The sequence below is a fragment of the Oncorhynchus clarkii genome, chromosome 21, assembly GCF_045791955.1.
Source record: "Oncorhynchus clarkii lewisi isolate Uvic-CL-2024 chromosome 21, UVic_Ocla_1.0, whole genome shotgun sequence".
Classification (NCBI taxonomy): domain Eukaryota; kingdom Metazoa; phylum Chordata; class Actinopteri; order Salmoniformes; family Salmonidae; genus Oncorhynchus; species Oncorhynchus clarkii.
Window position 1 is genome coordinate 7,373,474 of NC_092167.1, and position 15,254 is coordinate 7,388,727.

A 15,254-nucleotide genomic window follows, 5' to 3' on the forward strand; every position below is an offset into this window, starting at 1 on the left:
ACAGAGCAACAGAGAGAGATGTAGCATGGGACAGAGTAACAGAGAGAGATGTAGCATAGGACAGAGTAACAGAGAGAGATGTAGCATAGGACAGAGTAACAGAGAGAGAGATGTAGCATAGGACAGAGTAATAGAGAGATAGAGAGATGTAGCATAGGACAGAGTAACAGAGAGAGATGTAGCATGGGACAGAGTAACAGAGAGAGATGTATGGGGAAATAAATGGAGAGGTGTAAAGGAGTGAGGAGATAGAGGGGGAGGTACTGAAAAGGGGGTGAGAGATGAAAAGCAGAGGAATATATTTGCAGGGAAAGAAGGAAAGAGCTTGATGAAGAGCAGGAGAGAGTAAATGGCTGATTGTCTTGAATACTGATGTTATTCTCTCACTACAGGAAAACACACTCACTTAAGCAGAGGGTTTCTCCCCGTTTTAAAGAACAAATCAAACGGGGAATGAAAGAGAGTTGGAGGGAGGTGGGTTCAAACACAACTAAAGCACACAGGTTGTTCTCAATGGAAAATTCCATCAGTGCTCCAGTCTCTTCACTGAGGCAACTGGACAGAGACTTTGAACCACCCGTTCCTCCCCTCCAAGAAAAGTGTTCCCCTTCCATTTCTATACAGAGGACGGACCCCCCCCTCCCCCCACACACACACACACACACATTATGTAAAAGTTAGCGCTAACTAAAGTGCTGAGAAAATACATGACATCTGGAAAGTCTCTTTTGTGATTGGTCAGAAGTATATTTCATGTTTGGTTGTCCCAAGACTCTTACCAAGTATACATATGAATGACACACAACTTCCTCACATAAATACTGACCTCAGAATCTGACACCACTAAGTATATGTGTCCAATAACACCGTCGTTCTTGTGGCGGTTTGTGGTGGACAACATTTTCCCGGCCTGCTAACTTCAGCAGTCCATTTTAATGGCTGCCCTGCTGTATTATGGGTTGTATAATATCATCAACATGTGATATTATATTCTCTGGAAAAACAGACAAAAAACAGGTCAAGCACGAAATGAAACAGAGCAGAAACGTCCCGTTTAAATAACCTCTCCAGTAAAAACAAGCCAGCAGACACATTTCAGCTCAACAACACATATCCATGTATCAAGTCAAACTAACTGTACTGTGATAAAGTGAAAGTATGTCACTCAATGTCCTGTGTGCATCTGTGTTTTAGGTCACTTCACAGGAGAGCGAGCCAACGTGCCCTAGGGGGCCCGGGGAATGGAGGACAGTATGTGACCGGTGCCTAACTAGCCGCTCCGCTTCACTGTCGGCAACATGCATCACCTTCACCGGATGATGGCTTTGTGCTTATGGTGCTCTCTCCTCGCCATTCTTCTCCACACCACGGTGTTTGCGGATGAAGAGGCGGATCTTACGAAGCCGACAGGACCGCCTGCCAGTAAGGGATGGTCCTATTGGCCCAGCTTGTCCATTTTGCCATCACTCCCGGCGGCGCCGTCGTTTCCGTTTTCTTCGCTCAACCCGTTTGGAGGGAAGTCACAGACTAAGAATGCAGGGCCCCAAAGGACCACACCATCAGAGGGACCAACAAAGGAACTGTCAAAGGGACTGATAGAGAGACCGACAGAGGGACCAACAGAGGGACTGTCAAAGGGACTGATAGAGAGACCGACAGAGGGACCAACAGAGGGACCAACAGAGAGACAAACAGAGGGACGAACGGAGGAACTGTCAAAGGGACTGATAGAGAGACCGACAGAGGGACCAACAGAGGGACCAACAGAGAGACAAACGGAGGGACGAACGGAGGAACTGTCAAAGGGACTGATAGAGAGACCGACAGAGGGACCAACAGAGGAACTGTCAAAGGGACCAACAGAGGGACCAACAGAGGGACGAACGGAGGGACGAACAGAGCCTGAGAATTCACCGGGACATTCAGGGTCTGTGGAGGAGGGTATTAATAAAAGCCCTCAGTCCTCCACCATCACCTCTTGGACTGAAGGTCACCCCAGCTCCACTGAGATAAGAACAGTAACAAACCCACAGACAGTCACTCCTAACAAGAACACACAACCAAACACCCAAGATATCTTAGATTCTATAACCGCTGTCTTAGATTCCATATCCTCTATTTATATGTCACAGGGGGTTGATATATCCTCTGATAGTCTCACCAGCACAAACATACTGCCAAAGACAATAACACACACATACCTGTCAACAGAAACGTCCCAAACGCCAAAGCACAGTTGGAAGGTCACCACTAAATCTTTCCCCAAGGAAACAAAGATCCAAAATGAACTAGTTCCCCAGGGGGACCCTCTCACAGCCTCTGTCCCACACCTAACGTCCCCACAAACCACAGTCCCCACAACCCTGGTCACAACTCCACCAAGGATCACCGTCAACCTAACACAGGTAGAGACCACACTGACCAGACAACCCTTTGACTCTGGCACCCCACCCATTTCCCCACAAACCAGGGTCACCACAAGACGTCTGGCCTCGACCGTAAGCACCGACATTGGAACTAAAGAGGCCCCGGTCACCGAAACTCAGCCAAGTCAGAGTTCACCAGACCTGGATGATTCCGAGGCCAAAGCAGGGCCTGTGGAGGAACGACTGGGAGCAAACACCACCACCAGGACAGACGATAGAACACTAAGGGTTAACTCACCAACACCCGGAGGAGGTAAGTCTCCAACACATCAACAGACATATTGATTTAGTATTAGTGATGGGCAGGCTAAATGACAATCAATGGATGTGATCAATCATTCAAACCAAATGGGGGTCTTCAGTCTGTTCAAGAAAAAGGCTGAAGAAAGTGAATGATGGATGGCATCTCTGAAATGGCAGCCATGAGTCGCCACAAACCTCTCTCTAGCTAATATAGCCCAAGTCCCAGTTCAAATACTTACATCTCTTTTGCATCTTTATTATTCTCCTTCCTTGAGATAATCACTTGGTGAACGCAAAGTAGTGGAAACCACACTGTCCCCTATCATGTCCCTATCATACATGATCACTCCAAGGAAGGAAGATCGGAAGGAAGGAAAGACGCAATTCCACCTCTTTAGAACAGACCCTAAAAATGATGCAGTGGTTGTTTTATTTTTTATAAACAGATGATATTGGAACGCTCCACTGTGCCTGAAGGGGTGGGGGAGGAGAGAGAGGTACTGTAGTGTAGGGGGGGTAGTTAGTATCACTTTCACGTGACATTGAGGGAGTACCCGGCGCCAACCCCCACCGCCACTGTAGCGACGCTGGCTCTGTCTGGAGTCTGTATTCATAATAAACCTCAGGAAGCCCCCCCCCCCCCCCCCCCCCCGTACAGGCGCATCAATCATAGGAGGGTCAAAGGTCAGGTGATACAATGATGAGACGATTATGGCCAACCAGAAGGCTGTGTCACAGGAGAATGGTACAGGGGCCTACTATTGCATATATCTATGCACTGGATGCAATTATCATCATCATTACACATTTCTGTCACTTTCAGCACACCATTACTAAAAGCCAACTACGTATGATAGAGAGCATAAGCATATCGTTGGTGCATAAACCCCGTAACGCCTTTTAATGTTGCCACTTGACATGCGGTCAGTCAGTCCCTACAGGATTCCCCGATCGCAAATGTTTTGGAAAAATCAACAGTTCCCAGGGACATTTGACCAAATTTGACCAATCACTGCACTATTTTTGCATAAAACAGTCGAATCACCGCAATGTTATCGCATAACACTGACCCATCGCCGCAGTACAAAAAGAAGGCACACAATTTTAACCAATCACCACCCACCCGTACATTTACTGCATAATATGGTTCAATCAACCGACACGTCAACAAACATTTTCCCTCGTCAGCTCTGTTTCACAATAAATTAGACAGAATCAGTGCAGAATGTCAGAGTTGCTGCAGCTAAATCAAGCACCTTAGCCTGCAAATATCAGCAACAATCCTGAGGGACTGACTATCTTTGATGAATATACGGATGAGCGATAGTAAGAAGAATAGTTTATTTGGTTGTGTTTACTGCAACACAGCACACTGTGTTGTGTCTGGGCATGAGCACAACTTTGGAGGAGAATCCCATTGGCAGCTTTAGTTTCGTTCGTTATGTCTAGGGATAGCTGTGGTAGTACGCAGCGTTTTAGGATATTTTTGGTCATGTGCAATATTTGGATCTGTTAAGTATTTGTATGTGTTCTGATTTTGAATCAGTACACCGATGCATTGTTTTTCTATATCTAGATGTCCCCTATGTGAAATATAGTGTGTTGTGTTGTATTATGACTGTGTTGTGTCCAGGGCTGCTGTTTAGTTACTATTATGACTGTGTTGTGTCCAGGGCTGCTGTTTAGTTACTATTATGACTGTGTTGTGTCCAGGGCTGCTGTTTAGTTACTATTATGACTGTGTTGTGTCCAGGGCTGCTGTTTAGTTACTATTATGACTGTGTTGTGTCCAGGGCTTCTGTTCAGTTACTATTATGACTGTGTTGTGTTGTATTATGACTGTGTTGTGCTCTGGCCCGGTTTCTGCACGGTGTGACAGACAGTGTGCAGATAAAGTCAACCGGTTGGATGGAAAGTACAGGAAGGTTCTTCGGCTTTCCCCATAAGAGAAACCATTTTTGGTTTCAGGTAGAACCCTCAGTGGAAAGGGTTCTAAATAGAACCCAAAAGGGTTCTACCTGGATCCAAAAAGGGTTCCTCAAAGGGTTATCCTATTGGGACATCCAAAGAAGGTTTTAAATAGCACCTTTTTTGTTCTAAGAGTGTAGGAGGGAATACTCTGTGGTCTGTATCAGTATTCCAACAGCAAACCCCAATCCTATGGGACCATCCGCTCCTTTCTCCTCCACATCCCCTGTTCATGGATGCTGAACATGCGCCTCGTCATTTAGGCTCCCCCTCTCCCTGTCTACCCTCCCTCCCTCCAGCCATCCATCCACCCTCCTTCCCTCCCTCCCTCCCTCCCTCCAGCCATCCATCCATCCATCCATCCATCCACCCTCCCTCCCTCCCTCCCTCCCTCCCTCCCTCCCTCCCTCCCTCCCTCCCTCCCTCCCTCCCTCCCTCCCTCCCTCCCTCCAGCCATCCATCCACCATCCATCCCTTCCTCCCTCCCTCCCTCCCTCCCTCCCTCCATCCGTCCATCCATCCACCCTCCCTCCCTCCCTCCCTCCCTCCCTCCCTCCAGCCATCCACCCTCCTATCCTCCTCCTGTAAGGGTGGTTGTGGAGGGCTAAAATGTCTCTGTAGGGATGATGCTGGTGATTATCAAAGCAGGGATGAAAACTGGGGAGGGAGAGAACTCTGCTATTTCTGTCTGTTCCAGTGCAGATACAATCTATGCATTTGTCTTGTGCAGAATCCTGCAGCGAAAAACAAGTGAACCTCCTACGTAGCCAATCACCCCCAGCGGAGATTTAAATGTGAAAAGAGTGCAGGACACCCGGTACTATAATACATTATCCCCTATCCCTCGGGTATGAAGGAGAATGTCCACCCGTCAAAGCCTTCTGTTTCAGAGAGGTGTAAGTAAGGCACAACTTTTCAATGTTTTTCACGGAGACGTGCAAATCACAACCAAAACCAATGAGCTTCCATTGATTCAGAATACGCTTGCTGTGTCACCTTCGCCCTTGACGGGTGTGTGTGTGTGTGTGTGTGTACGGTAACACTATGCCAATCTCATCCCTTTCAAAGACACACTCCAGCTGCAGAGAGCAAAGCAAGGTCAATGAGATAAGAGGGAAGTGGAGGAGGGGGTAAAGAAAGGCTTGAGTGAAGGAGGAGAAGGGGGGTTGTGGCTGAGGAGGTGTGGGGGATGATAAATTAGTCTCTTTAAACCCATCGCGGCAATTGCTTTAGATCCCCATCTCCACTCATTTCCCCCCCAAACAGATTACCCCTTTACCTTTACCTGTCCCTACATTACCATTATCATCAACACTAATGGCCTAATGGACTAAACCATACACACTCCATAACTACCTGCATATGATACAGTGGCACTGTAGATACCATACAACACAGCCGTAGGACAGCCGTAGGACTTATGGCAGAACCAATGTTACATTTATTTATTTTTTAGCCCTTTTTCTCCCCAATTTCCTGGTATCCCAATTGGTAGTTACAGTCTGGTTTCATCGCTGCAACTCCCGTACAGACTCGGGAGAGGCGAAGGTCGAGAACCATTCGTTCCTCCGGAACACAACCCAACCAAGCCACACTGCTTCTTGACACATTGCCCAATTAACCCGAAAGCCAGCCGCACCAATGTGTCGGAGGAAACACCGTACACCTGGCGACCGTCTCAGCGTGCACTGCACCCGGCCCACCACAGGAGTTGCTGGTGTGCGATGGGACAGGGACATCCCTGCCAGCCAAACCCTCCCCTAACCCAGACGACACTGGGTCAATTGTGCACCGCTCCATGGGTCTCCCGGTCGCGGCCAGCTGCCACAGATTCTGGACATGAACCCAGAATCACTGCGATGCAGTGCCTTAGACCACTGCGCCACTCGGGAGGCCTTGAACCAATGTAATTTCAATGGTTGGATTGATTAGTGGTTTTACACATATATATAGCTAGATCTATTTTCACATCAACCATGTGATTTGAACCGTGGCTGATTTCATTTAGATGCTCTTAAAAGCACCGATGGCAATTCAGACCGTGGAGGTCAGCCGGGGTCAGAAATGCAGTACAGTATGGTCAATCTCTTCAATCACAAATAGACCACGAACGAAGCAACCCCGAGGTGATTCAACCCACATGTTTTAATAAACTGCGTGGTTTAGCCTGTTTGTTTCTCTACTTTGAAGCACGGCAGCTCTGGGGAAATTACTTGAACCCAGCGTTAGACCCGACATCGTCGGCTAACATGCCACCACTGTGTTACCACGGTAACCCTGATTAGCCGTTGCCATCCTGTGCATCACGAGGCTCATGTGTTTGTTTGGTCCAAAATGTAAATTGAGGGAGTAGACTGTTGATCAGGCAAACATACACACATTTCATCGCCCAAGGTTACTACTAATACTCATTGAAATATACATTTAGAGAATGCAACATAACCCCATTAGTATGAAGTCTACTAAACTAACCCAATAAGCCTATGCACAGTGATGCAATATTCTGATTGCATTGAGCAAGAGTGGGAAGGGCAGGAAATTGGAGGATGAGGTATTGTAGCTATATCCAGTTTTAATGAAACCTAATATGACTGTCTGTCTCTCTTCACCCTCCTATCCTACCGGCTTCGATTTCTCATCACTCTAAGCTCCATATGTGTGTGTGTGTGTGTGTGTGTGTGTGTATGACAGTGATGGAGATTAAATAGTGTATGCTGGCAGAAGTGAGAGCAGAATTATACTGCCTGATCAACCACTGGCGAAATCCCATCACAATGATCTCACGCTGTGTTTCTAATACACAATGAAATGAAACTCTTGGGTACAGTATGTTGTGGTGGACTTTAATTACAAGTGCTTCACAGGAACCTGGTAAAATGATGTTTGTTGTGTAGCTAGTCACTGAATGGCTCTGAATTCACTGTCAGCATGCAGTCAAAGCTATAACCTCTTTTGGAGCTAAATAGTGCTCTAGTATAGTGCTCTAGTATAGTGCTCTAGTATAGTGATCTAGTATAGTGCTCTAGTATAGTGCTCTAGTATAGTGCTCTAGTATAGTGCTCTAGTATAGTGTTCTAGTATAGTGCTCTAGTATAGTGCTCTAGTATAGTGCTCTAGTATAGTGCTCTAGTATAGTGCTCTAGTATAGTGCTCTAGTATAGTGCTCTAGTATAGTGATCTAGTATAGTGCTCTAGTATAGTGCTCTAGTATAGTGCTCTAGTATAGTGCTCTAGTATAGTGCTCTAGTATAGTGCTCTGGTATAGTGCTCTGGTATAGTGCTCTAGTATAGTGTTCTAGTATAGTGCTCTAGTATAGTGCTCTAGTATAGTGCTCTAGTATAGTGATCTAGTATAGTGCTCTAGTATAGTGCTCTGGTATAGTGCTCTAGTATAGTGCTCTAGTATAGTGCTCTAGTATAGTGCTCTAGTATAGTGCTCTAGTATAGTGCTCTAGTATAGTGCTCTAGTATAGTGCTCTGGTATCCTGATGTCGGCAGCAGATGAAAGTTGTATTCATGGCATTGCTAACTTAGCTGGCTTAACTTAGCTAGAAAACAAGTTGTATTAAGTGGCTAGCTAGCAATATCATTATTTGGTGGCCAATCAGACAGAGCTAACTAATCAGCTGAGCTAGCAAACAATATAACAAAAGTATAATTTCGGAATTGAAAAATACTCCATCAACTGGCTCTGCATTTCAGGAATCACAGTTGCAAGTAGGATACTCCTGGTCCACTGTTCAGTTAGTTAGGTTTAGGGTTAACCTTTTTTGAAGAAAATGGTCACTTTTTGCCACAGGCCTCACTGGCTTTCATGAGATTCAAACGTGAGCTTGTCCGAGGCGTCGGACTCAACGACAGTTGCTATCCATTGGAGTGCTGCGATTGGTTGCCAAAAATGTTGGGGCGGGGCTTAGCAAAGGGTCAATTGGTCTGCCAGACATCATGCACCTTGGAGGGTGAAGTCTCACATGCTGACCACACGGCCCGTGCGCGAGCGTTGCAAAATAAATGTACACATACAGTGGGGCAAAAAAGTATTTAGTCAGCCACCAATTGTGCAAGTTCTCCCACTTAAAAAGATGAGAGAGGCCTGTAATTTTCATCATAGGTACACTTCAACTATGACAGACAAAATGAGAAAAAAAAATCCAGAAAATCACATTGTAGGATTTTTAATGAATTTATTTGCAAATTATGGTCGAAAATAAGTATTTGGTCACCTACAAACAAGCAAGATTTCTGGCTCTCACAGACCTGTAACTTCTTCTTTAAGAGGCTCCTCTGTCCTCCACTCGTTACCTGTATTAATGGCACCTGTTTGAACTTATCAGTATAACAGACACCTGCCCACAACCTCAAACAGTCACACTCCAAACTCCACTATGGCCAAGACCAAAGAGCTGTCAAAGGACACCAGAAACAAAATTGTAGACCTGCACCAGGCTGGGAAGACTGAATCTGCAATAGGTAAGCAGCTTGGTTTGAATAAATCAACTGTGGGAGCAATTATTAGGAAATGGAAGACATACAAGACCACTGATAATCTCCCTCGATCTGGGGCTCCACACAAGATCTCACCTCGTGGGGTCAAAATGATCACAAGAACGGTGAGCAAAAATCCCAGAACCACACGGGGGGGCCTAGTGAATGATCTGCAGAGAGCTGGGACCAAAGTAACAAAGCCTATCATCAGAAACACACAACGCCGCCAGGGACTCAAATCCTGCAGTGCCAGACGTGTCCCCCCTGCTTAAGCCAGTACATGTCCAGGCCCGTCTGAAGTTTGCTAGTGAGCATTTGGATGATCCAGAAGAAGATTGGGAGAATGTCATATGGTCAGATGTAACCAAAATATAACTTTTTGGTAAAAACTCAACTCGTCGTGTTTGGAGGACAAAGAAAGCTGAGTTGCATCCAAAGAACACCATACCTACTGTGAAGCATGGGGGTGGAAACATCATGCGTTGGTGCTGTTTTTCTGCAAAGGGTCCAGGACGACTGATCCGTGTAAAGGAAAGAATGAATGGGGCCATGTATCGTGAGATTTTGAGTGAAAACCTCCTTCCATCAGCAAGGGCATTGAAGATGAAATGTGGCTGGGTCTTTCAGCATGACAATGATCCCAAACACACCGCCCGGGCAACGAAGGAGTGGCTTCGTAAGAAGCATTTCAAGGTCCTGGAGTGGCCTAGCCAGTCTCCAGATCTCAACCCCATAGAAAATCTTTGGAGGGAGTTGAAAGTCCGTGTTGCCCAGCAACAGCCCCAAAACATCACTGCTCTAGAGGAGATCTGCATGGAGGAATGGGCCAAAATACCAGCAACAGTGTGTGAAAACCTTGTGAAGACTTACAGAAAATGTTTGACCTCTGTCATTGCCAACAAAGGGTATATAACAAAGTATTGAGATAAACTTTTGTTATTGACCAAATACTTATTTTCCCTCATAATTTGCAAATAAATTCATTAAAAATCCTACAATGTGATATTCTGGATTTATTTTCCTAATTTTGTCTGTCATAGTTGAAGTGTACCTATGATGAAAAGGCCTCTCTCATCTTTTTAAGTGGGAGAACTTGCACAATTGGTGGCTGACTAAATACTTTTTTGCCCCACTGTACATGTTATTCAGTCATTGCACCCACACTGCTCGCATCTGCGTTGCCAAGCTCTAAAATAGAAGTCAGTTCTATTTGTGACGCTGAACGCGGTGCAAGTCCTGCCTCTCCCATCTCCTCATTAGTTTATAGAAGCAGATACCCACATGCCATCTCCTCATTGGTTATACCCACGTGGGTGATTGAGATGAACTGAGGTCGGTCGGTCAGTCGTGATAATTCTATGAAAGTTAGATGCCAATCACCACATAAAGTCCAAAGAAGAAAAATCCTGGAAGGAGGAGAGATGACTAAAAACAATTAGGTTGATCGTTTATGTGTGGATTAATTGTCAGAGTAGAGGACCTTGTGCATTTCAGGTAAAATAACAACTCAACGTTTATATGCCAGGACAAATTAGCTAGCAACAGCAATCTAGCAAAATAGGACAAATTAGCTAGCAACCGCAAGCTAGCTAAATTGACATAAATGTTTAATGCTTTTCGACCTGTCCCCAAATTAATATATTTTGATATTTCAACCTGCATGTCGTGATCTCGTTTGGTGTAGGGGGACCAAATCTATTTATGAACGATGGCGGACGTGGGCGTCTGGTCTGGGCATGGTGTCAGAGATCTGATGAAACATTCCTCTGTGGAAGTTTCTAGGGTTTCTCACAGTCTCTTTCTCTCTCTCTCTCTCTGCGTGTGTGTGTGTGTGTGTGTGTGTGTGTGTGTGTGTGTGTGTGTGTGTGTGTGTGTGTGTGGTTGTGTGGTTGTGTGTCCAACCATGCAAAGCAGAGGAACTGAGCCAGATCCTTTTAATACTGGAGCTGTGGCGAATCGCACCTAAAAATATGCACTTGGACACACACACACACCACACACACAGAGAGAGAGAAAACCAAGTCAAGAGGGTACACAAACAAGATCTATAAATAATCCTGCCACCCATTATACACACACACATTAGGAATCTCCTCTAAGAGTGGAGAGAGTGATAAACCTTAGCACTGCTAACAGACAGATGGACATTAGAACCTAGAGACAATCAATGTAAGAACAGATCAGTTCAGGTAAAGGTAATAACTAAGCAGGAAATTATATGGATACAATAAGCTATGATTATAAGAACGTAGGCACAGTGTGATATATATTCATCAGGATAAGAAGATAACAGCCCTCAACACCCCCCCCCCCCCCCCTCTCTCTCTCTCATTATCCCTAACATTAGCTGATCACCAGGATCTTCCATGTGAGGTGCTAATATAGTGGTTTATGTAACATTGTGATGACCAGACAAAATGGTATCAGCAGTGTGAGTACAGTTCTAATAGCCCTGCTCCTCTCTGTGTTTGGTGCAGAGAAGGAGAGAGAGAGAGAGAGAGAGAGAGAGAGAGAGAGAGAGAGAGAGAGAGAGAGAGCGAAAGAGAGAAAGAGAGAAAGAGAGAGAGGTGTGTGTGTGTGTGCATGCATTCTCTTGTTCGCACCCTTGGGGGTTTGGGAATAAGCACAGAACTCTGCCATTGGTAAGGATGTGTATGTGCACTTGTGTGTAGTGGGAGTACCAGCCCCTCGTTAACTGTCCCCTTCTCACTTTGTGCAGAGCTCGTTACTCAGTAGTGTAGTTGTGTAGTGTAGTTGAATAGAGTTAACTCAGGTTGTATCAACTATAGTGAGAGAGTAGTGTAGGGTTGAATAGAGTTAACTGAGGTTGTATATAGTGAGACAGTAGTGTAGTTGAACAGAGTTAACTGAGGTTGTATCAACTATAGTGAGACAGTAGTGTAGTTGAATAGAGTTAACTGAGGCTGTATATAGTGAGACAGTAGTGCAGTTGAATAGAGTTAACTAAGGTTGTATCAACTATAGTGAGACAGTAGTGTAGTTGAATAGAGTTAACTGAGGTTGTATCAACTATAGTGAGACAGTAGTGTAAGGTTGAATAGAGTTAACTCAGGTTGTATCAACTATAGTGAGACAGTAGTGTAGGGTTGAATAGAGTTAACTGAGGTTGTATATAGTGAGACAGTAGTGTAGGGTTGAACAGAGTTAACTGAGGTTGTATATAGTGAGACAGTAGTGTAGGGTTGAACAGAGTTAACTGAGGTTGTATCAGCTATAGTGAGACAGTAGTGTAGGGTTGAATAGAGTTAACTGAGGTTGTATATAGTGAGACAGTAGTGTAGGGTTGAATAGAGTTAACTGAGGTTGTATATAGTGAGACAGTAGTGTAGGGTTGAATAGAGTTAACTGAGGTTGTATCAACTATAGTGAGACAGTAGTGTAGGGTTGAATAGAGTTAACTGAGGTTGTATATAGTGAGACAGTAGTGTAGGGTTGAATAGAGTTAACTGAGGTTGTATATAGTGAGACAGTAGTGTAGGGTTGAATAGAGTTAACTGAGGTTGTATATAGTGAGACAGTAGTGTAGGGTTGAATAGAGTTAACTGAGGTTGTATATAGTGAGACAGTAGTGTAGGGTTGAATAGAGTTAACTGAGGTTGTATATAGTGAGACAGTAGTGTAGGGTTGAACAGAGTTAACTGAGGTTGTATCAGCTATAGTGAGACAGTAGTGTAGGGTTGAATAGAGTTAACTGAGGTTGTATCAGCTATAGTGAGACAGTAGTGTAGGGTTGAATAGAGTTAACTGAGCCTGCTGAGGGTTGTAGATAATACTCTCCTGACAGAGATAAGAGCTGTCGGCTTCTGAACCAAGAGCCCACTAACCAGTGGGTGTGTGTATTGATGCCATGTGTGTCTCTGTGTATGCCAGTGTGTGTATGTGTGTATTGATGCCCTGTGTGTGTCTGTGCATGCCAGAGTGTGTGTATTGATGCCCTGTGTGTGTGTCTGTGCACGCCAGAGTGTGTGTATTGATGCCATGTTTGTCTCTGTGTATACCAGTATGTGTGTGTATGTGTGTATTGATGCCCTGTGTGTGTCTGTGTATGCCAGTGTGTGTGTGTATGTGTGTATTGATGCCATGTGTGTCTCTGTGTATGCCAGTGTGTGTGTGTATGTGTGTATTGATGCCCTGTGTGTGTCTGTGCACGCCAGAGTGTGTGTATTGATGCCATGTTTGTCTCTGTGTATGCCAGTGTGTGTGTGTATGTGTGTATTGATGCCCTGTGTGTGTCTGTGCACGCCAGAGTGTGTGTGTCTGTGCACGCCAGAGTGTGTGTATTGATGCCATGTTTGTCTCTGTGTATACCAGTGTGTGTGTGTGTATTGATGCCATCTGTGTCTCTGTGTATGCCAGTGTGTGTGTGTATTGATGCCATCTGTGTCTGCCAGTGTGTGTGTGTGTGTGTGTATTGATGCCATGTGTGTCTTTGTGTATGCCAGTGTGTGTGTGTGTATTGATGCCAGTGTGTGTGTGTGTATTGATGCCCTGTGTGTCTCTGTGTATGCTAGTGTGTGTGTGTGCGTGTGTGTGTATTGATGCCATCTGTGTCTCTGTGTATGCCAGTGTGTGTGTGTATTGATGCCATCTGTGTCTCTGTGTATGCCAGTGTGTGTGTGTATTGATGCCATCTGTGTCTCTGTGTATACCAGAGTGTGTGTTACCACATCTGCAAGGCTCATAATTCAGCCTCTCATTTGGCCAAGGTATGGATCTAGCTGTGCAGAGGTCAACAGAGTGATGCAGTGATGGGTGGGCTCTGCTTTAGAACCCTGTCTGTCAGGGAATGGGTGGGCCCTGCTTTAGACCCCAGTCTATCAGGGAATGGGTGGGCTCTGCTTTAGAACCCAGTCTGTCAGGGAATGGGTGGGCCCTGCTTTAGACCCCAGTCTGTCAGGGAATGGGTGGGCTCTGCTTTAGAACCCAGTCTGTCAGGGAATGGGTGGGCCCTGCTTTAGACCCCAGTCTGTCAGGGAATTTAGCCCAACAGGTTTAGAATGGAGGACTGGCGATAGATTAAGAATTAAGAGTTTGGGTTGTGGTACGCTGATACTAGATCAGTGCTTAAGATCCATCAAGAGGTGAGAAGAGAGAAGAGAGAGGAGAGAGATGGCTTTAGAATAAGGCAGTCTGTTCAGTCTGTTCTGTATGAGTGCTTTGACTTGAGATAAATGGAAATTGTTTGCCGTTGTTTTTCCCTTGTTACATCTGTAAGATGGATGATGTGGCAGAGACATTGATGTCAGGCCAGGATGCATATCCACACACGCACACGCACACACACACGCACAGAGAGGAAGAAGTCAATGTGATTAGACTAAACAGGCCCGACTACTGGACCACGGATGGCTGGCTACGGCTAAACGGATGAGAGAAGGATGCATTTGACATATCTGGGTTATGAAATCTTCCTCCCATTCTGCCATGCCCATCTCTCAACTGCCTTCCAAGGCACGTCAGTATTCCCGTAATCTGTGTTGCTCTAACGATCTCAGCGCGGTCGTGATTCAAGTCATGTGCAGTACTTTACTCTACAGTATGTTGTTTTTATTGTCTCGGAGTTTGAATTGCGTAACTCTATCTCCTCAGTGGTTCCTGATGAGGAGTGGCACGATGGGGATGAAGATGGGGTGGATCCTGTACCGAGGACCCCACAGGAATGAGTTAGTCCTTTACATTTCAAAAACTAAAAGCATTGTATTTGGGACAAATCATTCACAAAACCCTAAACCTCAACTAAATCTTGTAATAAATCATGTGGAAATTGAGCAAGTTGAGGTGACTAAACTGCTTGGAGTAACTCTGGATTGTATACTGTCATGGTCTAAACATATTGATACAACAGTAGCGAAGATGGGGAGAAGTCTGGCCATAATAAAGCGCTGTTCTACTTTCTTAACAACACTATCAACAAGACAGGTCCTACAGGCCCTAGTTTGGTCGACCTGGACTACTGTTCAGTCGTGTGGTCAGGTGCCACAAGGAGGGACTTAGGAAAATTACAATTGGCTCTGAACAGGGCAGCACGGCTGGCCCTTGGATGTACACAGAGAGCAAACATTAATTATATGCATGTCAATCTCTCCTGGCTCAAAGTGGAGGACAGATTTT

The 15,254-nt window shown here is 45.3% G+C and overlaps 1 protein-coding gene across 1 annotated transcript in view; it reads left to right on the forward strand.

Annotated features, from left to right (window-relative positions):
• Positions 1-15,254, forward strand: part of LOC139378430 (proline-rich transmembrane protein 4-like) — a 42,785-nt gene that overhangs the window by 14,616 nt on the left and 12,915 nt on the right. The window contains exon 2 of the mRNA XM_071120598.1: positions 1,195-2,679. Within this exon, the coding sequence (XP_070976699.1) occupies positions 1,299-2,679 (1,381 nt within the window). The 5' untranslated portion in view covers positions 1,195-1,298. The remainder of the gene's footprint in view (positions 1-1,194; positions 2,680-15,254) is intronic.